The sequence below is a fragment of the Nerophis ophidion genome, linkage group LG16 (genome assembly GCF_033978795.1).
Source record: "Nerophis ophidion isolate RoL-2023_Sa linkage group LG16, RoL_Noph_v1.0, whole genome shotgun sequence".
Lineage (NCBI taxonomy): Eukaryota > Metazoa > Chordata > Actinopteri > Syngnathiformes > Syngnathidae > Nerophis > Nerophis ophidion.
Window position 1 is genome coordinate 13,850,188 of NC_084626.1, and position 26,718 is coordinate 13,876,905.

The 26,718-nt window shown below is 44.9% G+C and overlaps 1 protein-coding gene across 2 annotated transcripts in view; it reads left to right on the top strand.

Annotated features, from left to right (window-relative positions):
- The window catches only part of LOC133534961 (voltage-dependent calcium channel subunit alpha-2/delta-2-like), a 107,216-nt gene that overhangs the window by 58,676 nt on the left and 21,822 nt on the right, over positions 1-26,718 (top strand). For both annotated transcript variants that reach the window (XM_061874327.1, XM_061874326.1), the window contains exons 16-26: positions 15,068-15,142; positions 15,224-15,298; positions 15,387-15,458; positions 15,607-15,678; positions 15,772-15,833; positions 25,544-25,620; positions 25,689-25,749; positions 25,819-25,916; positions 25,999-26,089; positions 26,159-26,221; positions 26,302-26,405. In XM_061874327.1, the coding sequence (XP_061730311.1) occupies positions 15,068-15,142; positions 15,224-15,298; positions 15,387-15,458; positions 15,607-15,678; positions 15,772-15,833; positions 25,544-25,620; positions 25,689-25,749; positions 25,819-25,916; positions 25,999-26,089; positions 26,159-26,221; positions 26,302-26,405 (850 nt within the window). The remainder of the gene's footprint in view (positions 1-15,067; positions 15,143-15,223; positions 15,299-15,386; positions 15,459-15,606; positions 15,679-15,771; positions 15,834-25,543; positions 25,621-25,688; positions 25,750-25,818; positions 25,917-25,998; positions 26,090-26,158; positions 26,222-26,301; positions 26,406-26,718) is intronic.

Genomic DNA, 26,718 nt, shown 5'->3' on the forward strand with positions numbered 1-26,718 from the left:
TGTGATGGTATGGGGGTGTATTAGTGCCCAAGGCATGGGTAACTTACACATCTGTGAAGGCACCATTAATGCTGAAAGGTACATACAGGTTTTGGAGCAACATATGTTGTCTTCCAAGCAACGTTATCATGGACGCCCCTGCTTATTTCAGCAAAACAATGCCAAGCCATGTGTTACAACAGCGTGTCTTCGTAGTAAAAGAGTGCGGGTACTTTCCTGGCCCGCCTGCAGTCCAGACAAGTCTCTTATTGAAAATGTGTGGCGCATTATGAAGCGTAAAATACGACAACAAGACCCCAGACTGTTGAACAACTTGATCCGTACATTAAGCAAGAATGGTCAAGAATTTCACTTTCAAAGCTTCAACACTTAGTTTCGTCAGTTTCCAAACGTTTATTGAGCGTTGTTAAAAGAAAATGAGATGTAACACAGTGGTGAACATGCCCTTTCCCAACTACTGTGGCATGTGTTGCAGCCTTGAAATTCTAAGTTAATTATTATTTGCAAAAAAATAAAGATAATTAGTTTGAACAAAACATATCTTGTCTTTGTAGTGCATTCAATTGAATATGGGTTGAAAAGGATATTCAAATCATTGTATTCTGTTCATATTTAGATCTAACACAGTTTCCCAACTCATATGGAAACGGAGTTTGTAGTTATTTTTTGCAAATATTAGCTAATTTGGAATTTGATGCCTGCAACATGTTTCAGAAAAGCTGGCACAAGTGGCAAATAAGACTGAGTAAGTTGAGGAATGCTCATCAAACACATATTTGGAACATGCCACAGGTGAACAGGCTGATTGGGAACAGGTGGGTGCCATTATTCGGTATAAAAGCAGCTTCAATGAAATGCTCAGTCGATTACAAACAAAGATGGAGCGAGGGTCACCACTTTATGAACAAATGCGTGAGAAAATTGTCAAACAGTTTAAGAACAACGTTTCTCAACGAGCTATTGTTAGGAATTGAGGGATTTCACCATCTAAGGTGTGTAATATCATCAAATGGTTCAAAGAATCTGGAAAAATCACTGCACGTAAGCGGCAGGGCCCGTGACCTTCGATCCCTCAGGCGGTACTGCATCAAAACCCGACATCAGTGGGTAAAGGATATCACCACATGGGCTCAGGAACACTTCAGAAAACCATTGTCAGTAACTACAGTTGGTCGCTACACCTGTAAGTGCAAGTTAAAACTCTACTATGCAAAGGGAAAGCCATTTATCAACAACACTCAGAAAGGCCGCCGGCTTCACTGGGCCCGAGCTCATCTAAGATGGACTGACTGGAAAAGTGTTCTGTGGTCTAACGAGACCACATTTCAAATTGTTTTTGGAAACTGTGGAAGTTGTGTCCTCCGTACAAAAGAGGAAAATAACCATCCGACTGTTATAAGCGTAAAATTAAAAAGCCAGCCTCTGTGATGGTGTGGGGGTGTATTAGTGCCCAAGGCATGGGTAAATTACACATCACTGAAGGCACCATTAACGCTGAAAGGTACATAGAGGTTTTGGAGCAACATATGTTGCCATACAAGGTTATTTCAGCAAGACAATGCCAAGCCACATTCTGCACGTGTTACAACAGCGCTGCTTCGTAGTAAAAGAGTGCGGGTACTAGACTGGCCTGCCTGTAGTCCATTGAAATGTGTGGCGAATTATGAAACCTAAAATACCACAATGGACACCTTGGACTGTTGAACAACTTAAGCTGTAAATCCAGAAAGAATCGGAAATAATTCCACCTTCCCAAAGGTTTACTGAGTGTTGTTAAAAGGAAAGGCCATTTAACACAGTGTTAAAAAATTCCCCTGTGCCAACTTTTTGGGAATGTGTTGCTGCCTATAAATTCTAAGTTAATGATTATTTGCAAAAAAAAACAAACAAAGTTTATCAGTTCGAACATTAGATAACTGTCTTTGCAGTCTATTCAGTTGAATATAAGTTCAAAAGGATTTGCAAATCATTGTATTCTGTTTTTATTCATGATGTATGCAATGTGCAAATTTAATTGTTTTTTTTTATTTATTTAATTTGTGTTAGAATAAATTAAAAAAGAAAAACATGTGTTCTTGTCTTATGTAAAGATTGTGAATCATAGACAAAATTCCCAAAAAGTGCAGTTCCCCTTAAAAGCTGCCACCGTCCTCTTAATAGTTGCACTTTGCACATTTTGCAGATGGCTGTCTGCGGTTATATCTCTGAAATATTAAAGTACGTCTGCTGCATGCTGCCTCCGCTCCAGACAATTCCATGTATATTGCCTACGTCATCACAGCATTCGGTTGTGGTTGTGCTGCTTCGGTGATCAAAGTCATGTTTTCAATGACCGAAATTTCTATTTATCACTATTTATCAGGCTAATAGCCATTAATAATTAGATATATCCATTCATACATTATATTGCCTAATTTTTTTTCACCTCAAAAAAACACATTTTTGAGGTACATGTTGGGGAAACCTTGAGATATCGGCCAGTAATCTAAGAAATAACTAGTAGGTATTGTACAGTTGCTGGATAAGGAAGTCTGGAGTTCAAGGGGTTGGACTTTAAATCAGTGCATGTGAGACTTTCGAGTAATTACGGCTTTCGAGAATTTACAGAATTATAGAGCCAGGGATTGTTACAGGTGTTTGTTCTCGAAGTGATTGTTAAAAATATAAAGGAAAAAGTACCTTTTTACTATGCCTACCTTCTTCAGGGCATCAAGCTCATGTCTTTAAGACCAATGTCCCCCAGCTAATTCTGTATTTTTTTCCGTAAACATTATTTTGGGGTTTGTAGAATTTTTCTTTGGCATTTGTTTTCATCTCCAGTGTTTATGTTTTACAGTATTATCCCTTTGCATGTGTTTGGTGGCGCTTGTCTTTGGGTTTTGGGTCACATTGCTTTACATTTGTTTCTGTCTGTCACTGTACATAAAACTAGAGAATAAAAATGGATTTTTGAGTCGATACAGCACCAATTCCTGGTACTTGGGAATTGATACCAGTACTCAACCTTGCCAATTTTTAGCTTAAGTGCCGTTTTTCTTAACCATAGGGTCGCAAGCTCCCCCTAGGCAGCCCAAAAATATCTTCTTAATATATTTCTTAGATGTGGTCCTTATAGGCCAGGGGTGGGCAAACATTTTGGGTCAGCGGCCACATTGGCTTTTTAAATTTGAAAGACTGGCCGGGCGAGCACATAATCAATCAATCAATGTTTACTTATATAGCCCTAAATCACTAGTGTCTCAAAGGGCTGCACAAACCACCACGACATCCTCGGTAGGCCCACATAAGGACAAGGAAAACTCACACCCAGTGGGACGTCGGTGACAATAATGACTATGAGAACCTTAGAGAGGAGGAAAGCAATGGATGTCGAGCGGGTCTAACATGATACTGTGAAAGTTCAATCCACAATGGATCCAACACAGTCGCAAGAGTCCAGTCCAAAGCGGGTCCAACTCAGCAGAGAGAGTCCCGTTCACAGCGGAGCCACCAGGAAACCATCCCAAGCGGAGGCGGATCAGCAGCGCAGAGATGTCCCCAGCCGATACACAGGCAAGCAGTACATGGCCACCGGATCGGACCGGACCCCCTCCACAAGGGAGAGTGGGACATAGAAGAAAAAGAAAAGAAACAGCAGATCAACTGGTCTAAAAAGGGAGTCTATTTAAAGGCTACAGCATACAAATGAGTTTTAAGGTGAGACTTAAATGCTTCTACTGAGGTGGCATCTCGAACTGTTACCGGGAGGGCATTCCAGAGTACTGGAGCCCGAACGGAAAACGCTCTATAGCCCGCAGACTTTTTTTGGGCTTTGGGAATCACTAATAAGCCGGAGTCCTTTGAACGCAGATTTCTTGCCGGGACATATGGTACAATACAATCGGCAAGATAGGATGGAGCTAGACTGTGTAGTATTTTATACGTAAGTAGTAAAACCTTAAAGTCACATCTTAAGTGCACAGGAAGCCAGTGCAGGTGAGCCAGTACAGGCGTAATGTGATCAAACTTTCTTGTTCTTGTCAAAAGTCTAGCAGCCGCATTTTGTACCAACTGTAATCTTTTAATGCTAGACATGGGGAGACCCGAAAATAATACGTTACAGTAGTCGAGGCGAGACGTAACAAACGCATGGATAATGATCTCAGCGTCTTTAGTGGACAGAATGGAGCGAATTTTAGCGATATTACGGAGATGAAAGAAGGCCGTTTTAGTAACGCTTTTAATGTGTGCCTCAAAGGAGAGAGTTGGGTCGAAGATAATACCCAGATTCTTTACCGTGTCGCCTTGTTTAATTGTTTGGTTGTCAAATGTTAGAGTTGTATTATTAAATAGAGTTCGGTGTCTAGCAGGACCGATAATCAGCATTTCCGTTTTTTTGGCGTTGAGTTGCAAAAAGTTAGCGGACATCCATTGTTTAATTTCATTAAGACACGCCTCCAGCTGACTACAATCCGGCGTGTTGGTCAGCTTTAGGGGCATGTAGAGTTGGGTGTCATCAGCATAACAGTGAAAGCTAACACCGTATTTGCGTATGATGTCACCTAGCGGCAGCATGTAGATGCTGAAGAGTGCAGGGCCAAGGACCGAACCCTGGGGAACTCCACACGTTACCTTAACGTAGTCCGAGGTCACATTGTTATGGGAGACACACTGCATCCTATCAGTAAGATAAGAGTTAAACCAAGACAGGGCTAAGTCTGACATACCGATTCGTGTTTTGATACGTTCTAATAAAATATTATGATCGACGGTATCGAAAGCAGCGCTAAGATCGAGGAGCAGCAACATAGATGACGCATCAGAATCCATCGTTAGCAATAGATCATTAGTCATTTTTGCGAGGGCTGTCTCCGTCGAGTGATTTGCCCTGAAACCGGATTGAAAGGTTTCACATAGATTGTTAGACGCTAAGTGTTCATTTAACTGCTCCGCAACAATTTTTTCGAGGATTTTTGAAATGAAGGGAAGGTGAGACACCGGTCGGTAGTTTACCATGAGGTCAGGATCGAGGTTAGGTCTTTTAAGGAGAGGATGAATAACCGCTTTTTTGAATGCTAGGGGAACAGTGCCCGAGGAAAGTGATAAGTTTATAATATTTAGCACTGATGGACCTAATAATACAAAGAGCTCCTTGATCAGTTTCCCAGGAAGAGGGTCAAGTAAACATGTTGTTTGTTTTATTCCATTTACACGTTGTAACAATTCCTCTAATGTTATTTCCTCAAAACGAGAGAAACTATTTTGGAGGGCAGTATCCGCCGTATATACAATCGTGTCAGTGTTAATAGAACCCTGTTGTAGCTGGGACGCATTGTCTTTAATCTCCTTTCTAATGACTTCAATTTTCTTACTAAAGAATTGCATAAAGTCATCAGCTGAGTGGGTGGAGCTACTGGAAGGAGTCCCTTGTTGGGTTAGCGATGCTACCGTACTAAACAAAAATTTAGGATCGTTTTTATTACGGTGGATGAGATTTGAGTAATAATTAGCTTTAGCTAAGGTAAGCATGCGTTTATAAGTTATTAAACCATCACTAAATGCTTGATGGTGCACCTCAAGTTTAGTCGTGCGCCATTTGCGTTCCAGCTTTCTGCATAATAATTTCTGAGCTCTAGTTTCTTCTGTAAACCACGGGGTGCGCTTTTTTGGAGCCTTTTTTAACTTTAGCGGTGCTATGTTATCAATGGTTTCGCGCAGGGCGTCGTTAAAATTGTTAGTGAGGTTATCAATAGAGCCCACATACTTTGGGAATGGTGCCATTACCGAGGGCAGTAGGTCAGCAAGAGTTGTCGTTGTGGCTGTATTAATGTTGCGGCTGCTATAGCAGTTATTATTATTATTAGTTTGACGAACATGCGTCTGAACCTCGAATTTTATAAGGTAATGATCGGACAATACTTTAGTATACGGGAGTATCGTAACTTTGGAAGCGGTGATCCCCTTGACAAGCACTAGGTCTATCGTATTACCGTTGCGATGCGTGGGTTCATTTATTATTTGTGTGAGACCACAGCTATCAATTATACTCCGGAGCGCTACGCACGGTGGGTCCGATGGGGTATTCATGTGGATATTAAAGTCCCCCATTATGATTATATTATCGGCGTGTGTCACTAGATCAGCAACGAACTCTGAGAATTCATTGATAAAGTCCGAACAGGGCCCTGGGGGGCGGTAGATAACAGCCAGGTGTAGAGGCAGCGGTGTGACAGACCTCATAGTAAGCACCTCAAACGATTTATATTTATTATTTATGTTAGGACTAAGGTTAAAGTTTTCGTTGTATATTAGTGCGACCCCCCCACCCCTTTTAAGCGGACGGGCAATATGCGCATGTGTAAAGTTAGGAGGACATGCCTCATTTAGCGCAAAAAAGTCGTTTGGTTTAAGCCAGGTTTCGCTGAGACCGATGACGTTAAGATTGTTGTCTCTGATAATATCATTAACTAACAACGTTTTGGGAGACAATGATCTTATGTTTAAAAAACCTACATTATAGGTAGTGGGCTGTTTTAGGGAATTTTTGATCAAATTATCCGTAGTAGCAATATTAATAATGTTGTGTTTATTATGCCCAGTGCATTCAGTATAATTACGACCATATCTAGGAATTGATACGACGGGAATGTTCCGATTGTTTGATTGTTGCTTTGATAAACTGCACGCATCATGGTTAGCCACCTCAGTAACGGGGATGTTCCGATTGTTTGTTTGTTGCTTTGATAAACTGCACGCATCATAGTTAGCCTCCTCAGTAACGGGGATTTTCCGATTGTTTGTTTGTTGCTTTGATAAACTGCACGCATCATAGTTAGCCACCTCAGTAAAACACATGTCCAACTCTGAAACACTCAAAGCAGAAAAAACTTGTTCTAATTTAACAGACTCCTTACCCAGACCAGTAGTCTCGCATTTTCCATCTAAATCCGTCTTCAGGGTGGAGGGAAGTGGTGTACTGTGGGGATTAGCCTTCTGCTTTGTTTTTAGCCCCGCTCGACATCCGCGTTTCCGATCACACCGCTGGCGTCTGCTCCGTAGACGGCCCCCGCTGCTACTAGACTCCCCTGCTTCACAGGCCGCTGGATGTAGCCGCCGATGTATCCCCATGCTAGTTAGCATGTTTAGCACGCCCGCGTCTATCAGTCCAAAACGGCCCAATATGTCCATATCCAAAAGTGTCTGGCGGTCGTACGTGATCACGGAGTGACCACGATGCGAGCCAGCCATGAAGTCTGCAGAACTGTCCGGCATTTCCGCCAAATGTTCCATCTTTAGCAAGAGCACCGCAGTGTCGCAGCCCGTCCGGGCGCCGCCATCTTGCATAATGCATTTCAAGGCATATTATATCTGTTGGAACTAAGAGTAGACTCCTCAAACGTGGGCTATTTTAATCATAATACATCTCTTTTTAACAATATCATATCATCAAAGAAACATACAAATGGTATTAAAGGGTTATCACTTACATTCTCTTTAAGCGGGGTTGTTATTCATTCAATTTTTGCCAGTTTGTCGAAGTCTACGATCAGTTTTGTTTTGGCAATTCTCTAAACAGATCTTTGCTCGGTTCTGTTTTAATGTTTGGTGGGCCGGATTACTGGGCCGTAATTTGCCCACCCCTGTTATAGGCCGTAGCGGCACTCAGTTGTAGTACACATTCCCACCACTTGTGGCAGTAATAATTGGAGCCAAAGTATATTGTAATATTGTACATAGTAATTGGGATTAGTTATATATTGTATATATTTTCCATCCATCCATTTTCTACTGCTTGTCCCGTTCGGGGTCGCGGGGGGTTCTGGAGCATACCTCAGCTGCATCCGGGCGGAAGGCGGTGTACACCCTGGTCAAGTCGCCACCTCATCGCAGTGTATATATTATATAATAATATGATCTAATATTATGTATCAGTATATCTTAAATACTGTATATATAATATGTAAATATTACATATACGTTATATTTTATATTGCTACTATTGTACAGTTTTAGTCTACTTTATAACTTTTTGTCTTCGCCCTCTTTTTGTACCCTTGTGTGCTTATTCTTCCAATCCTTATCCTTTCTTTCCTTTGTAACTGAGCTACTGTGTGTAACAATTTCCCTTGTGGATCATTAAAGTTTGTCTAAGCCTAAAATTATAGAGAGATTTCTTTCATCCATCCATTTTCTACCGCTCATCCCTCCGTGTAAGCGCAAAAATTGTGACTAAAGTGGTGAAGCGGTATTTTAATTTTCATTTCACTTTTCATATTTTCATTTCATTTCACTTTGATTTTATGGACAGTTTAATGAGAAACATATTAATGATTAATTTTGTTTATTTATTTTAGCACAACATAATTGTATATAGATTTTTCGTCAGTTATTTTTGAGTACCTTCTTATGCAGTATTTTTCATTAGTACTTATTTTTCTAATCAGCTTAACTGAAGCCTAAGGTTCATGTGTTAAATAAATTATAATCTTTGTGATTATCTCATGGTTTCATATCATTTGACAAGGTTGTAAATTGTAAGTAGGTTAGGTAAAATTACTGAATATGATTAAAATCAAGAGTTCGATGACTAATTCAGTGTTATTGCTGAGTGGCCTCGAGTCCCTCTGTAGTGATCAAAAAGGTTAAAAAGCCCTGCTTTAGTAATTTTGTTTATAACTTATATGCAATCTGTTGTTTCCCTAATTTTTGTTGTTGTACATGGATGAGGGTGTGTGTTGCTGAGCCCAACTTGGACATTGTCTGGACTGGACCTGGTTTTAAAAACCTTTTAGACAAGTCTCATTTCATTAACAACCTGGTCTGGTGAAGATAAAGTTTTTTTTTTATTTTTTATTATTTTATAAATAAAATAAAATGAGATTAAAAAAAAACAACATTTTTTTGATAAAAAAGATAGTGAAATCATATAAAACAATTACATTAAAAATAGTTATTAATGATAGTGTTAGTGGACCGGCAACACACACAATCATGTGTGTTTCAGGGACTGTGTCCCTTGCAGACTGCAATATGTTGTGGGAACCAGAATTTTGGTAGCAGAAAGAAACAACCCTTTTTTGTGTGAGTGGGTGTGGATGAGTGTGAATGGGGGAGGGAGGGGTTTTCTTTGGGGGGGTTGATGCACTGATGGAAAGATTTGATAAAAAAAAGCCCTGCTTTTGTTGCGTCACATTCGGTCTGCATCTTCCTCCGCTGCGGTTCCACCCAGAGGGCCCGCTGACAGCGCACCCGGACACGCCCCCGCGCTCGTCAAGTGGACCGCGCCCACTCTCCGCCGCAGCTGGCCGCAGTCCACACCTGTGACTGATGACGAGGAGCTGCTTAAGAGACCAGTGGACCTAGGGATCCTGGCGGGAACTTAGTTCTCTATTGAAGTACAAACTCTCCATCACCTGCAAAGTGAGCTGTGCATCTCACTCTTCCCCGGATCTCCTTCGTCCTCGGATTGCTTCCTTCGTCCCTCGACTCCTCGCTTCCTTCCACGGACTACCCTGCCTGTCTTGCCCTTATTGGACTGCATCGCGTCTCTCAACACGCACCTCCAACACTTTGGAAAGACACTCCAGTTAACTTACACACATAGCCTCACACCACATACACCTTTGAATATATAGTTCACATTCCATTCCCTTAGTTCGTTTTCTATTGTTTATTATAGATATGTGATTTAACATTTATATATATATATTAAATCTCTGTACACTACTGCCACCTGGTGTCCGTTTGCCGTCATGTCCTTAGTAAATCATAACAGTAAGTTCCCGCCAGAAAAATTAAATAGTAGGACCTTACGGCACAGTTTTTGTTGTTGTTGTTGTTTTCATAGCCCCCAGTGACTTTAGCTCTGTCCCAGTGACTTTTTTTTTGTGTTTGTTTTCTTGCCTTTCCTCCTTCCTTTTTGCCCCTCTCAGGATGTTTTTTTCCTCCACCATGGACAATTTTTATAGCCCTCAACACTCCGTCAAGGGACTGTTTAATTTCAATACGGGGAGGGATGAATTTGCCCGGCGCCTGGCCACCCACCTCCCACCCTTAGTGACAATTCCTCAGTCAGCTGGAGGCGTTTGGCATCCACGTTCGGAAGGGAGGGATAGTGCTGGTGACTGTGCTGATGTGGTGGCGCATCTACACCCAGCCAGGCAAACCCCTGCCAGACCTATACCATCGGTTTTTCATTTTTGTACTGGTGGCTGTGCTAATGTGGTGGCACAGCTGCAACCAGACAGACTTCCCCCTGCCCGAGATATCCCACCTATCTTCCGTTTTTCCCAGCCGCAGCCACCAGTCCCCTGGCTAGCTTCCGAGCTAGTACCTGTCCCGAAGCTAGCGCCTGAGCTAGCACCAGCCCCTCGACTAGCCCCCGAGCTAGCACAAGACCCACAGCTAGTCTCCGAGCTAGCGGCAGTCCCCGAGCTAGCCTCCGAGCTAGCGGCAGTCCCCGAGCTAGCCTCCGAGCTAGCCTCCGAGCTAGCGTCAGTCCCCGAGCCAGCCCCCGAGCTAGGGCCAGTCCCCGAGCTAGCCTCCGAGCTAGGGCCAGTCCCCGAGCTAGCCTCCGAGCTAGGGCCGGTCCCCGAGCTAGCCTCCGAGCTAGGGCCAGTCCCCGAGCTAGCTTCCGAGCTAGGGCCAGTCCCCGAGCTAGCCTCCGAGCTAGGGCCAGTCCCCGAGCTAGCCTACGAGCCAGCGGCAGTCCCCGAGCTAGCCCCCGAGCCAGCGGCAGTCCCGGAGCTAGCCCCCGAGCCAGCGGCAGTCCCGGAGCTATCCCCCGAGCCAGCAGCAGTCCCGGAGCTAGCCCCCGAGCTAGCGGCAGTCCCGGAGCTAGCCCCCGAGCTAGCACCAGCCCCTCGGCTAGCCCCCGAGCTAGCACCTGTCCCTAGGCTAGCCTGTGAGCTAGCACCCGTACCCAGGCTGGCCCCCTCATCTCCACCCGCTCCCAGCCTGGCCCTGACCTCCGCCCCTCGGCCGGCAGCCCTGACCGCTGCCCCTCGGCCTGCAGCGCCGACTTCAGCACCTCGGCCAGCTCCTCAGCTGCTCTCCTCGTCTCCGTCTCCAATGACGCCTGCCGCTTCCACGCCGCCGATAACGTCCGCCTATTCCTCTACGCCTCAGACGACGTCTTCTGCTGCTTCCACGCCTCCGACGTCACCTCCTCGTTTCTGGCGAGATGCGCCACGGCGCCATTCGTGTCCGCCTCCCCGACGGCCAAGATGGTGGCTGTTCCTTGGTCGTCCGCCTCGCCGGCCTCAGCGACGTTCTACTCGCCGCCGCCACCAGACTCGTCCCCGGTGGGTTCGGGGACACCTGGGCTGGCGACCCACCACCAGTTCGCCCCTCCACCCTCCCTTGACTTTTGTTCCTGTTTTTGGGGGGGGGGGTTCGACCTCGAGGACATCTGGAATCTGTCCATAGAGGGGGGATACTGTTGCGTCACATTCGGTCTGCATCTTCCTCCGCTGCGGTTCCACCCAGAGGGCCCGCTGACAGCGCACCCGGACACGCGCTCGTCAAGTGGACCGCGCCCACTCTCCGCCGAAGCTGGCCGCAGTCCACACCTGTGACTGATGACGAGGAGCTGCTTAAGAGACCAGTGGACCTAGGGATCCTGGCGGGAACTTAGTTCTCTGTTGAAGTACAAACTCTCCGTCACCTGCAAAGTGAGCTGTGCATCTCACTCTTCCCCGGATCTCCTTCGTCCTCGGATTGCTTCCTTCGTCCCTCGACTCCTCGCTTCCTTCCACGGACTACCCTGCCTGTCTTGCCCTTATTGGACTGCATTGCGTCTCTCAACACGCACCTCCAACACTTTGGTAAGACACTCCAGTTAACTTACACACATAGCCTCACACCACATACACTTTTGAATATATAGTTCACATTCCATTCCCTTAGTTCGTTTTCTATTGTTTATTATAGATATGTGATTTAAGCGGTAGAAATGGATGGATGGATGGATTTAACATTTATATATATATATTAAATCTCTGTACACTACTGCCACCTGGTGTCCGTTTGCCGTCACGTCCTTAGTAAATCATAACAGCTTTAATGTCACTTCATATGTTATTAATGGTTAATTTGAATAATAATAAAGTAAAACCTGTGATGAGATGGCGACTTGTCTTGGGTGTACCCCGCTTTCCGCCCGAATGCAGCTGAGATAGGCTCCAGCCCCTCCCGCGACCCCAAAAGGGACAAGCGGTAAAAAAATGGATGGATGGATGAAATAAAATAAAACTTTGCGCATTTAACAGTGAGCAAACAATCGCGATAGGCGCCTTCAACTCTAAGCAATTCAGCAGGAAAAAAACTAAAACTGAATCGAACGGTGAGCAAGTATATGTTTCCTCCAGCACTATTTTGGAGGCTATTCCAACCCTCGAAAGGAGAGTTGAGGAGAAAGTTGCCGCCCTCGGAGAGCAGATCAAACAAAGTATTCATGATTGCTAGCCTAACTAAGGCAGTGGAGTTCACCTCTAAAGAGAATAAAGACAGTTGAAGACGCTGGAAGAACTAAACGCCTGCTTATACAAATAGAATAATGATTTGAAGGAAATGTTGAAGAATGAAGTGGTGCCTTAAATTTAAAGGTTTGAAAGAACACAAGGATGGAGATACAAAAGCTCAAGTCATGCAAGTCTTGACTCACATCGTTCCATAATTCCATCCATCATCTTCCGCTTATCCGAGGTCGGGTCGCGGGGGCAGCAGCCTAAGCAGGGAAGCCGACACTCCCCTCTCACCAGCCACTTCGTCCAGTTCTTCCTGGGGGATCCCGAGGCGTTCCCAGGCCAGCCGGGAGACATAGTCTTCCCAACGTGTCCGGGGTCTTCCCCGTGGCCTCCTACCGGCTGGACGTGCCCTAAACACCTCCCTAGGGAGGCGTTCGGGTGGCATCCTGACCAGATGCCCGAGCCACCTCATCTGGCTCCTCTCGATGTGGAGGAGCAGCGGCTTTACTTTGAGTTCCTCCCGGATGGCAGAGCTTCTCACCCTATCTCTAAGGGTTCCATAATTATCAAGCCAAATAAAAGATGGAGTTGATGTGGCTTACAGGGTTGGAAGAAGAATGGAGAATAAAAGACAACAGATTTGTGTCATCTTTGCCAAGAGATGTGTGAAAGAAGAGATCTGGAGGAGGAGCAAGGGTTCTACAATGTGCAAAGAGAAGAACGTCCGGCTTGCTGAGGCGCTTCCAAAAGAAGATTTAGAAGAGAGGAATAGACCCTGGCCACTGATCGAACAAGCGCGAAAATATGAGAAGCTGGCCTTCTTCCGGGGGCCATGCGCCTACATCAATGGGGAGAGAACTGGAGGTAAAGAAGATTAAAATATGACTACTGTGAACATTTGGAATGAGACCGGGAAGTTCCCCTGAGCTTACAGAACCTATGGTAAACGGTTACCAAGCTTATTTCCAATTATTAGTGTTTTTTGGGGGTTTTTGTTGTTATGTTACGAACTAAAATATGTTTTGGATCATTGAGTGTTAGGGGCTTAAAAAATATTGTTAAAAGGAAAGCACTTTTTTTCTACTGCAAAGGGCAAAAATGTCATTGTATTTTTCTACAAGAGACTCACTCTTCAGATGTGGACTTTTTTTTTTTGGATGACCCAATGGGGAGACAAAACCCCTTTCAGCCATGGTTCTCAAAGTTGCGAACTTTATCGTGGATGTTCTCTACTAAATCCTTTCAGCAAAAATATGGCAATAGCGCGAAATGATCAAGTATGACACATAGAATGGACCTGCTATCCCCGTTTAAATAAGAAAATCTCATTTCAGTAGGCCTTTAAAGTCATAAATTGCTCAACCCGATGGATGTGTAAAATTATTGAATATGTTGAAATTGCCTTGACTTTTATGTACATTGTGGATATATGTTTGTTGTTACATTAAAAAAAAGTTGAATTTGCCAGTCTTGACTTTTGTTGAGTCTTACAAAGTGCGTATACTGTAAGTATTGCACTTATTACACACCAGCTGTTTGATTGTAACGTGCATCTTAGTTGTGGTTTTCATTACCAAATTGGGAGGTGTTGAAATGGCCATGTAAAATCGCCAATCGGGAACATGTATTTGGCATATCCAATGTAAATTAGCATCAAGATAGCGCATCTTGAAAAGTGGAGTCGTGCTTTTGAGCGCTTTCTATCGAACAGGCTTGCCTAAGTGGCATGGAAAATTGCAACATTCTCGGTCCGAATATCACTTTTTGTTGGAGGCTCCCATTAAAAACAATGTGAATATGTGAGGAGCCCCCACACTTGCGACGTCATTGTCTCCAACTTCCGGTAGAGGCAGGGCTTTTGTCTTAGCACCGAAAGTTGCGAACTTTATCGTGGATGGTCTCTACTAAATCCTTTCAGCAAAAATATGGCAATAGCGCGAAATGATCAAGTATGACACATAGAATGGACCTGCTATCCCCGTTTAAATAAGAAAATCTCATTTCAGTAGGCTTTTAAAGTCATAAATTGCTCAACCCGATGGATGTGTAAAATTATTGAATATGTTGAAATTGCCTTGACTTTTATGTACATTGTGGATATATGTTTGTTGTTACATAAAAAAAAGTTGAATGTGCCAGTCTTGACTTTTGTTGAGTCTTACAAAGTGTGTATACTGTAAGTATTGCACTTATTACACACCAGCTGTTTGATTGTAACGTGCATCTTAGTTGTGGTTTTCATTACCAAATTGGGAGGTGTTGAAATTGCCATGTAAAATCGCCAATCGGGAACATGTATTTGGCATATCCAATGTAAATTAGCATCAAGATAGCGCATCTTGAAAAGTGGAGTCGTACATTTGAGCGCTTTCTATTGAACAGGCTTGCCTAATTGGCATGGAAAATTGCAACATTACTTAGAGGCAGTCCGCTGCACATACGCCTGTTTGCTCGTGCAGTGCCTGTGAGTCTGCAACCGGATGTGGTATCGAAAATATGATACCATTTAATTTGACATGAATTAGTACCATGTAGTGCAGAGGGAATTTGATCGTTACCTATAAAAGTACCAAATTTGGTATTCATCACAAATATTTTTCATGTTACTTAATTCCTTCCAGAACCAACTGATTTTAGGTGTCATGGGAGTGGACGTGCATCTTGATGAGATAAAACGCCTGACACCCCGTTACACTGTATGACTATTTTATTTTATATTTATATTTATTATTTGTTTTTGTTTGTTTAATTTCTTATTTCTTCTCTGTCTTCCTCAGCTTGGGGCCAATGGTTACATATTTGCAATGGACCCAAATGGATATCTTCTGCTTCATCCTAATCTCCAGCCTAAGGTGACGTAGAACGCTGACTGTGCTTGTATATAAGTGCAATATCTGTGAGGCTACACTTAATCAACATGCAGCTCTTCTTTTCACTTAGCTGGTGAACCTTCCAGAACCTGTAACGCTGGACTTCCTGGATGCAGAAGTGCAGGACAGCAATAAAGAGGAGGTGAACACTCAGTGCACCAAAAAGCATGTTGAAATCCTTGCCGTTGTTTTTAGACCAACGAGCAGCACAGTTTTTCTCAGAATGACCCGTCTGTGCACTTTATAAAGGAACAAGCTAATAACTTCTTTGTTGTGTTTATATGCTGTAGATCCGTCGGCAGATGATTGATGGGCGTCCAGGTGACATGCAGGTCAAAACTCTCATCAAATCTGTTGAAGAGGTAAGTAAAATATGAGTTTATTATAATGCCACATGACTGAATATAAGGTACACCTGCATAGTCTAATATCATGAAATATTTTTTTTGTTACAGCAATACATTGATGAGGTATACAGAGGTTACACCTGGACACCAATAAATGGTACAGATTACAGGTGAGTACCTTCATCATGTACATCAATGCAGTGTTTTCCATACTTTCCTTGAATTGATTTGATTTAATGCACCTGGTCTGCCACAGAATAAGAAGACGTAGCAGCACGGAACGTTTTGGCTACCTAACGACTTTTTTGTCCTATTTAGCCAGTATTCAAACCCCTCTTGTTGAGCAACAGTAAAATTATTTGTGACTACTAGAGATGTAATGTTGGAGAACACATCAAGTCTTTTAAACAGCTCATTTAACCCTTGTGTAATGTTCATATTGTTGTTACTCAGCCAGTATTTGTGGGTCTGATGGACCCGTTGCATTTTGTGTCTTTTAATGCCTCACAATCAAACACTTTTATGTTAAAATACTGAACAAATGTTTACCTTATCCCAATAAACATTTGTTCAGTGAGCACAATAAACATATGTTCAGATATTTACCTTATCCCGATAACATATGTTCAGTATTTTAACATAAAAATGTTTGATTGTGAGGCATTAAAAGCCAAAAAATGCAACGGGTCCATCAGACCCACAAACGCTGGCTGAGTAACAACAATATGAACGTTGCACGGAAAATTTCTCTGCCAGTTTCTGCAACCCACAGGGATTCTTCTTTAGTGTTTCTGCACCTGCGGTTCCCACACAATGTTGCAACATTTTCTCGCACATTTGACCCTCTGATGTTCTGTTTACCTACACTCTGTCCTCCTCCTGTCTAGGCTTGCTGTGTGTGTGTGTGTGTGTGTGTGTGTGTGTGTGTGTGTGTGTGTGTGTGCATGCGTGCGTGCGTGCGTTACACAGAACATCAATTTCCACACTTGTATCAGCCCCGGGTCCAATGTACTCGGACATCTTATATGTAATAGAAATGTGTAGGGAGGGGATGCATGGTGTCCATCCATCCATCCATCCATCCATTTTCTACCACTTGTCCCGTTCGGGGTTGCAGGGGGTCACTGGAGCCTATCTCAGCTGCATTCGGGCGGAAGGTGGGGTAAGAGTGTATGATGTCTGGTTATTAAATATGTATTCTGATGTATGTTCTTCACAGAAAATGAGCCAAAGTCAGTGAGTCTCGGTTTCAAAAATGTATTAATTGTATCATTTTTCTTTTAATAAAAAATGAAAACGGGTCCCACAGACGCTAACACCACACAAGGGTTAAGTGAAAGATGAGAACTGAGTTATATATATATATATATATATATATATATATATATATATATATATATATATATATATATATATATATTGTTGTGCTTGTAGCGTGAAAGCAAGACAACTTCGTGTATCGTTGACACACAAAAACGTGTGCGTCCTTTTATTCCTTAAGAACCAGAACAGACCGACTTAAAACACTCAAAAATGGCGGGAACAACAAACCCCCACCTTTGGGAGAATCTCCTGCCGGCCACTTAAAGGGGCCGCGCCGAATTACCTGCAACGGAACAACCTTGTCATGTGCCTAATTGAACAGTACAGTGAAACAGAACAACATTGTCATGTGCATACTCGAACAGTACAGTGAATAATAACAATAAGGTCAAGCACTAGGTGTGGCGAATTATGTCCGTAAATCAACCGCTACACACGTCCCCCCAGAATTCGCCATCACTAAGGAAAATAAACGGTCAATAGACAGGGGCACGAACAGGTCTACCAGACCGGGTGCGCCGGACTGGTACTAACGCCGGGGAGTCAGCAGGGGGAAACGGAATGGAATCTGCACAGTCCAAGGTGCCGAGGGATTGCTCAGAAGGATGCAAAAAGTCATTATGAGGCCTAGGCAACGCGGGCGGACGACCCCGGCGTGGGGGTACAGCTGTGGTAACCGGCTGACTAAGATCTAAGTGGGCCGCTTTCAGCCGGTCCACCGTGATCTTTTCAGACCGACCCCCGATATCCAAGAGAAAATGTTTGTCCCCGCTCTCTAGGACGCGAAATGGCCCATTGTAAGGGGGCTGAAAGGGGCCGCGGTGGGCGTCGTGGCGGACAAAAACAAAAGCTGCACCCCTTAAAGAAGTGGGAACATGAGACGGCGTAAGTCCGTGCTGAGAAGTGGGGATGGGGGCAAAACCCTTGGCAGCATCGAGGAGAGCAGCTCGTTGCTCACCAGCGGACCAAGATGCCGTCGTGTTAGGAATGAAATCTCCCGGCACACGCAGGGGCTGCCCATACACCAACTCTGCCGAGGAAGATTGCAGGTCTTCCTTGGGGGCAGTCCGAAGGCCCAGCATTACCCAAGGGAGTTTGTCTACCCAGGCGCTGTCCTTCAGGGACGCCCTAAGCGCTGCCTTCATGGATCTGTGAAATCGCTCACACATACCATTGGCCTGTGGGTGATATGCCGTTGTGTGGTGGAGTTTCACTCCCAAGCTCTCGGCCACAGCGGCCCAAAGCTCAGAAGTGAACTGCGAGCCCCGGTCGGATGATATGTCCGACGGGGTACCGAAACGGGCAACCCACGTACCAATGAACGCGCGTGCCACCTCTGCGGAGGTGGCGGACGTCAGAGGTACTGCTTCCGGCCAGCGGGTGGTCCTGTCACCCATCGTGAGAAGGTATGTGTAGCTGCGTGAGGATGGAAGAGGGCCAACCAAGTCCACATTGACATGGTCAAAACGGCGCTCCGGAACCGTAAACGGTGCCAGTGGAGCCCGCGTGTGGCAGTGCACCTTTGAGCGCTGGCATGCTACACAGGTGGAAACCCAGTCCCTAACATCTTTCTTTAATCCCCGCCAGACAAATTTTGCAGCTACTAGCCGCTGGGAAGGTTTCCTGCCCGGGTGAGAAAGGCCGTGGATGGAGTCGAAAACACGCCGCCTCCAACAGGCGGGCACAAGGGGCCGTGGCCGACCGGTAGCGATGTCACAAAGGAGCATAACCCCTGTGTCCTCAAAAGGGACCTCAGACAACCGTAACCCTGTGGTTGCAGCCTTCAGAGCTTTGATGTCAGGGTCGTCGGCCTGGTCAACTGCCATTTGAGCAAAATCGAGCCCGACATGGACGGCGCCAGCGACAGCTCGGGAAAGGCAGTCAGCAACGACATTGCTCTTACCAGCAAGGTGTTGGATGTCTGTCGTGAACTCTGAGACGTAGGAGAGGTGCCTCTGTTGCCGAGCCGACCACAGTTCAGCTGTCTTGGCCATCGCGAAAGTGAGCGGTTTGTGGTCCACAAAAGCTGTGAAAGGCCGGCCCTCAAGCAACGAACGGAAATGGCGTATGGCCAGATAGAGGCCGAGGAGCTCACGGTCAAATGTGCTATATTTCCGCTCGCAGGGGCGCAACTGCCTGCTAAAGAAAGCCAAAGGTTGCCAAGTGCCGCCCACCCACTGCTCATGCACTGCACCTACGGCATAGTCTGACGCGTCTGTGGTGATTGCAATGGGAGCATCGGGTAATGGGTGTGCCAGCAGGGTAGCGTTAGCGAGAGCAGACTTGACCCCCACAAAAGCACTGTGCCGCGTGTCAGACCAGTCCACCATGTGCTTGGGAGCAGCTCCTTTAAGCGCATCATACAGCGGCCGCATGAGGTCAGCTGCCCTGGGAATAAAACGATGGTAAAAATTTACCATGCCCAGGAACTCCTGGAGAGCCTTAACCGTGAGTGGGCGGGGGAAGTTTGCGATGGCAGCCACCTTTGCTGGGAGGGGAACTGCCCCGCACTCCGTGACACGATGACCGAGGAAGTCGATCACAGACACCCCGAATTGGCACTTAGCCGGGTTAACAATGAGCCCGTGTTGGCTAAGACGCTGAAAAAGAGTCCTAAGGTGGGTCACATGTTCGGCTTGCGAGGTGCTTGCTACCAGGATATCGTCCAAGTAAACAAACAAAAACGGCAAATCACGTAAAACAGAGTCCATCAACCGCTGGAAAGTCTGTGCGGCGCTCTTAAGGCCAAACGGCATGCGTAAAAATTCAAACAGTCCAAATGGGGTAATTACCGCTGTCTTCGGAATATCAGAGGGGTGGACCGGCACCTGATGATAGCCCCGGACGAGATCTACCTTAGAAAATACAGTTTTACCAGCCAGGTTGGCGGAAAAGTCTTGTATGTGGGGGACAGGGTAACGGTCCGGGGTAGTCGCCTCGTTGAGTCTGCGGTAATCCCCGCACGGCCGCCAACCACCTCCGGGCTTCTCCACCATGTGGAGGGGCGACGCCCACGGGCTGTCTGAGCGGCGAATTATCCCGAGGCGTTCCATGGTCTCAAATTCAGCTCTAGCGATGGAGAGCTTAGCGGGGTCCAGGCGCCGGGCACGTGCGTGCACAGGGGGGCCCGTGGTGGAGATGTGGTGTTCCACACCATGTTTGGTGGTAGCTGACGAGAACGTGGGCTGCACCAGGGTGGGGAAATCGGCGAGGGGGCGCAGAAAAACGTCTGCGGTGGGTAGCATGCTGGAAAGTCTGATTGAGTCTGTCGCGCTGAGACTGCACTTGTAGGAGCAGAACGTAATTGCATCCACCAAACGCCTGTTTTTAACATCCACAAGGAGGCCGAAAGCACAGAGAAAATCTGCCCCGATGAGCGGCACTGTCACTTTAGCAGTCACAAAGTTCCAACTGAAACGCTGTCCACCAAAACACACTTCCACGTACCGTATTCCATAAGTGCGGATGGGGCTGCCGTTAGCCGCTTCCATGGGGGGGCCATGAGACTCAGACAGCATGTCCAAGTTTGATGCTGGCAGGACGCTCCTCTGCGCGCCCGTGTCACACAGGAACCGACGTCCAGAGAGGGAGTCTTGGATGAAGAGCAGCCTGCCAGTACTGCCGACACTCATGGCTACTGCTGAGCGCCGGCCCCGGCGTTTCCCGGCGGCGGTCCTCGAAAACTGCACGGGGGTCGGCAGCGCCTGGCTTTTGTCCCGAACTTCGCATGGAAAAAACATAATCCAGAATCCGGTTGCCGCCTGGGGGGCGCCGCTACTGCGGCGGCAGCCGCGATAGTGGGCGAATCTGCCTCAGCCGGTAGAAATGCAGCCACATAGGTCGGTTGGGCGGCTACAAAAACTTTATCCGCTTCAGCAGCTAGTTCGCGGCAGTCCAAAATGGCGGTGTTAGCCAAAGCAGCCCGCACCTGAGAAGGCAGGAGTGTCAGGAAAAGCTGCACGAACAGAAATCCTGGGCTGTGCTCACCCAAGAGGTTTAGCATTTTGTCCATGAGTTCAGAGGGCTTGCAATCGCCAAGCCCCTGCAACGAAAAAAGGCGCCGAGCTCGCTCCGCGTCGGTAAGTCCAAATGTCTGTAACAGGTGAGCCTTCAACGTGAGGTACTTGTTCCTCTCCGGTGGGTGCGTAAGGACGCTAGCCACTCTGGACGCCGTCGCGCTCCCGAGGGAGGACACAACATAATGGAACTTAGTGTCGTCTTCGGTGATACCTCGCAGGGTGAACTGTGCCTCGGCCTGGGCAAACCATACAGTCGCGGAAGATTCCCAGAACTCGGGCAGCTTCAGAGAAACTGCATTCGCCGTCATGGTCGAAAAAAAATCCACTGAATTCGTTCAGTGAAACGTCGGGGTCACCAGTGTTGTGCTTGTAGCGTGAAAGCAAGACAACTTCGTGTATCGTTGACACACAAAAACGTGTGCGTCCTTTATTCCTTAAGAACCAGAACAGACCGACTTAAAACACTCAAAAATGGCGGGAACAACAAACCCCCACCTTTGGGACAAATCTCCTGCCGGCCACTTAAAGGGGCCGCGCCGAATTACCTGCAACGGAACAACCTTGTCATGTGCCTAATTGAACAGTACAGTGAAACAGAACAACATTGTCATGTGCATACTCGAACAGTACAGTGAATAATAACAATAAGGTCAAGCACTAGGTGTGGCGAATTATGTCCGTAAATCAACCGCTACACACGTCCCCCCAGAATTCGCCATCACTAAGGAAAATAAACGGTCAATAGACAGGGGCACGAACAGGTCTACCAGACCGGTTGCGCCGGACTGGTACTAACGCCGGGGAGTCAGCAGGGGGAAACGGAATGGAATCTGCACAGTCCAAGGTGCCGAGGGATTGCTCAGAAGGATGCAAAAAGTCATTATGAGGCCTAGGCAACGCGGGCGGACGACCCCGGCGTGGGGGTACAGCTGTGGTAACCGGCTGACTAAGATCTAAGTGGGCCGCTTTCAGCCGGTCCACCGTGATCTTTTCAGACCGACCCCCGATATCCAAGAGAAAATGTTTGTCCCCGCTCTCTAGGACGCGAAATGGCCCATTGTAAGGGGGCTGAAAGGGGCCGCGGTGGGCGTCGTAGCGGACAAAAACAAAAGCTGCACCCCTTAAAGAAGTGGGAACATGAGACGGCGTAAGTCCGTGCTGAGAAGTGGGGAATGGGGCAAAACCCTTGGCAGCATCGAGGAGAGCAGCTCGTTGCTCACCAGCGGACCAAGATGCCGTCGTGTTAGGAATGAAATCTCCCGGCACACGCAGGGGCTGCCCATACACCAACTCTGCCGAGGAAGATTGCAGGTCTTCCTTGGGGGCAGTCCGAAGGCCCAGCATTACCCAAGGGAGTTTGTCTACCCAGGCGCTGTCCTTCAGGGACGCCCTAAGCGCTGCCTTCATGGATCTGTGAAATCGCTCACACATACCATTGGCCTGTGGGTGATATGTCCGTAAATCAACCGCTACAATATATATATATATATATGTATATATATATATATATACATATATATATATATATATATATATATATATATATATATATATATACACTGTATATATATATTTATATGTATGTGTATATATATGTATATATATATATATATACATGTATGTATGTATGTATGTGTATATACATATATATATATATATATATATATATATATAAAATATATATATATATATACGTGTATGTATGTGTGTATATATATATATATATATACAGTATATATATATATATATATATATATATATATATATATATATATATATATATATATATATATATATGTATAGGCTTCACGGTGGGAGAGGGTTTAGTGTGTCTGCCTCACAATACGAAGGTCCTGTGTAGTCTGGGGTTCAATCCCAGGCTCGGGATCTTTCTGTGTGGAGTTTGCATGTCCCCCCCGTGAATGTGTGGGTTCCCTCCGGGTACTCCGGCCTCCTCCCAATTCCAAAAACATGCACCTGGGGATAGGTTGATTGGCAACACTAAATTGGCCCTAGTGTGTGAATGTGAGTGTGAATGTTGTCTATTTGTGTTGGCCCTGCGATGAGGTGGCGACTTGTCCGCCTTCCGCCTGACTGTACCTGAGATAGGCACCAGCGCCCCCCGCGATTATTCTTTGCATTTTTATATATATATATATATATATATATATATATATATATATATATATACACATTCTGGTTTTCCTGATTTCATTATTGTTATTGACAGTTTAACAATACTAAAACAATATGTATAATATGTTAATATATATTTGTTATCAATCACTTTTTTTTTTTTACATACAATTGTTTAGCTGAAAAGTCAATATTACAATATAACTAAAAAAAGACATTCTACAACTCTTTAAAACCCTTTGGTTTTTGCCCTTAAAGTCCTCCTGTGTCCAGGGAATTATTCCCCAAATTTTTAAACATTCGCAAAAACGACCAAAATAAGATTTTGAGAAATAAAAAATACTGATGTATCGTATTTTCCGGACTATAAGTCGCAGTTTTTTTCATAGTTTGGCCAGGAGGGTGACTTATACTCAGGAGCGACTTATGTGTGAAATTATTAACACATTACCGTAAATGATCAAATAATATTAATTAGCTCATTCACGTAAAAGACTAGACGTATAAGATTTAGTGAGATTTAGCGATTAGGAGTGACAGATTTTTTGGTAAACGTATAGCATGTTCTATCTGATATAGTTCTTTGAATGACTCTTACAATAATATGTTATGTTAACACACCAGGCACGTTCTCAGTTGGTTATTTATGCATCATATAACTTACACTTATTCAGCCTGTTCACTATTCTTTATTTATTTTAAATTGCCTTTCAAATGTCTATTCTTGGTCTTGGGTTTTATCAAATAAATTTCCCCAAAAAATGCCACTTGTACTCCAGTGCGACTTATATAAGTTTTTTTACTTCTTTATTATGCATTTTCGGCAAGTGAGACTTATACTCCGAAGCAACTTATACTCCTAAAAATACAGTAATCGTTGTAGTATCCTTAATGTACGGATACTTTTCCTAGTATCTACACCATCGATTTACGTATCGATTTGCCCTCTTTAGGTGAGTGCCTTTTCCTCGGGACGACAAGACACACCAACAAAGCACTAAAATTGTTGTTGCATTATCATCTCTCTAACTCTTATAATTTACTTGTTCAATTTATGTTAATAACTGCTTATTTTCGGTTGTAACGCGCTTCTATTTACACTTAAACTTTACTAAGTACTTATTTGATTTTGTTAGCTTAGCGATTAGCACATTTTCTTGTCTGCTCATGTTATTTTCTTTAATGTGTTTAACATGTTTGACCTTGTCCTCTAGTCATCCAATAGTTAGGTGGCAGCTGGAGGACCAATCACACTTGTTTTCACGGAAATCGTAAGATACTGATTGATGCATTACTAATACAGAGGCGTATCGAATTCCAAAGAGGTGTGCATTAAAAGTGAAAGACTGAAGGTGTTTCTTGCGTCATGCTTATACTCTATAATTCAATAGAAGTTGTCATAAAAGGCGACATATTTGCCACAAGAACTGAGATCCAGGCATACAGGACATCTCCACAGGACTTGCAATAGCACTAGAAAAGACCTGGGCAAATTAAGGCCCAGGGGCCGCATGTAACCTGTTAAGCTTTTGAATTTGACCCGCCAGACATTCCCAAATAATTTTTTTAAATCTTTAAGATTGAAACTGTAACTTCCATCATGATGTGCAGTGATGTTTTCCAATTACCATAAGTCTTGAATTATACAAAGTATTTCAATGGTTGGAATCTGTTCTTTTGCATGAAAGTATTTCAATGGTTGGAATCTGTTCTTTTGCATGAAAGTATTTCAATGGTTGGAATCTGTTCTTTTGCATGATATACTAGCTACTATGTTAATCTAAGTCACAGCACCTCAGATGAGGCACCAAGCAGTGTGAGTGGGGCACAGCGTTCCCACAGAGTGTTTTCAGAGCAGCCAGCCCGAAATGCGGGTGTCAGGGACAGACACGGAAAGAGATCTTTACAACAAAGTTCTAAAGCTTATGTTGTCGATATTCAGTGTTTTATCGTTCATAGTTAATATTGTAAATCCCACAATCTTTATGTACATTCTGGGTGTTCCATTCAGTGAAAAAAAAAATACATTTTGTTCCTTTCATGTCTGTCATGACGTTTTTAGCATTCAATCCGACATCATTGTGAGGTTTTGTATTACTGTTCCTAAAAATAGATATACCGGCCCCCAGACACTTTTTTCCTCTAAATTTGGCCTCCCAAGGCAAAATAATTGCCTAGGCCTGCACGAGGAAGACCGAGCCTGAAATATATTCATGCAACATCGTTGGGGGCATTTTTATTATTACATGCGTCATGACCAAATATGCACATTAGATGCTATTATTACCCCGACCCTCTGACACCCAACCCACTGCCAATGGATTGCAGTCCTGTAGGGGGAAACCGGAAAGTCATAACGTGTCTCTGTCTGTGTGTCTTCCGCTCCATTTTGCCACTTGGAGTCTGGGGCTGGTTCTGCCGCCATACAATGAGTACTACATCCAGGCGGACCTCAGTGACGTGATGCTCCAACTGCAGTGTGAGTACCTGAAGGCAACACATTGTAATGCACTAAAGATAAGAAGTAACAGGGTTTGTGTGGCGCAGACATGCAGTCGTTGCTGCCCAGCTCCTTTGAATCTTCAGGCCATGTCTTTCTGGCTCCAAGGTAAACATTTCCCTTTTTGGTGCTGTGTTCCCACGTAATAAATGCTAACATATTATGTCCGGCATGAAGGGAATACTGCAAGCGTCTGCAGCTTTCAGACAACAACACCCAGTTCTTGCAGAATTTCCTCTCGCTCATGTTGGAAATTTCTCCTGAATCGGACGAGTGTACGTGGCAACTTTCAGCAGCAACCACCATCATGTTAAAAATATGCTGACCTTAAATCCCGCACGTTTCTTTCGATTCCAGGTGACCAAGCGCTCATTCACAACCTGATATTTGACTCCAGGATCATCGGGCAGCTGGCCTCACGAGTGTGGAAGAACAAGGATCTTAATTCGTGAGTTTTTTTGTGACAAATATGCAATGTACTGTACAGTGTGCTTAAGTCATGCGCTGTTGTTTTAAGATATGGCTTCCTGGCTGTGTTTGCGTCCACCGATGGCGGCATCACACGGGTCTTCCCCAACTTGTGAGTAAAAGCAAACATAAGCTCACGGTACTATAGCAAAATACTTTCCACATACATGAATTTGTTTGTTTTGTACAAAGAGCTGCAGAGTTATGGGAAGAGGATCCTGAACCTTTCAATTCAAACTACTATCGACGCAGCCTGGACAACAAAGGTTACATGTTCAGAGCGCCACCAAGATCATGTAAGAACCTTTGCGATTCAACAAGGACATTTATGACAGCAATAATAATAACAGATCCCTCTATAAACTCAGATCTTTGGTTTGGTTGTGTCCTCAAACTAAATAGGTTCTATACACTGTCCCCCATACCGCCTCTGAAAAGTACCGGCACCCAGTCGGCAGTGTTTTAGGTACTTCTAAATCACTAATCCCCGCCTCCATGGCGACAAATAAAGTACGTTTCTTACAAATATCATCCCTGCAGGACGAGGAATAGCTAAACATGCTTCACTACACACCGTAGCTTATCGGCGTCAAAATGTAAACAAACGTT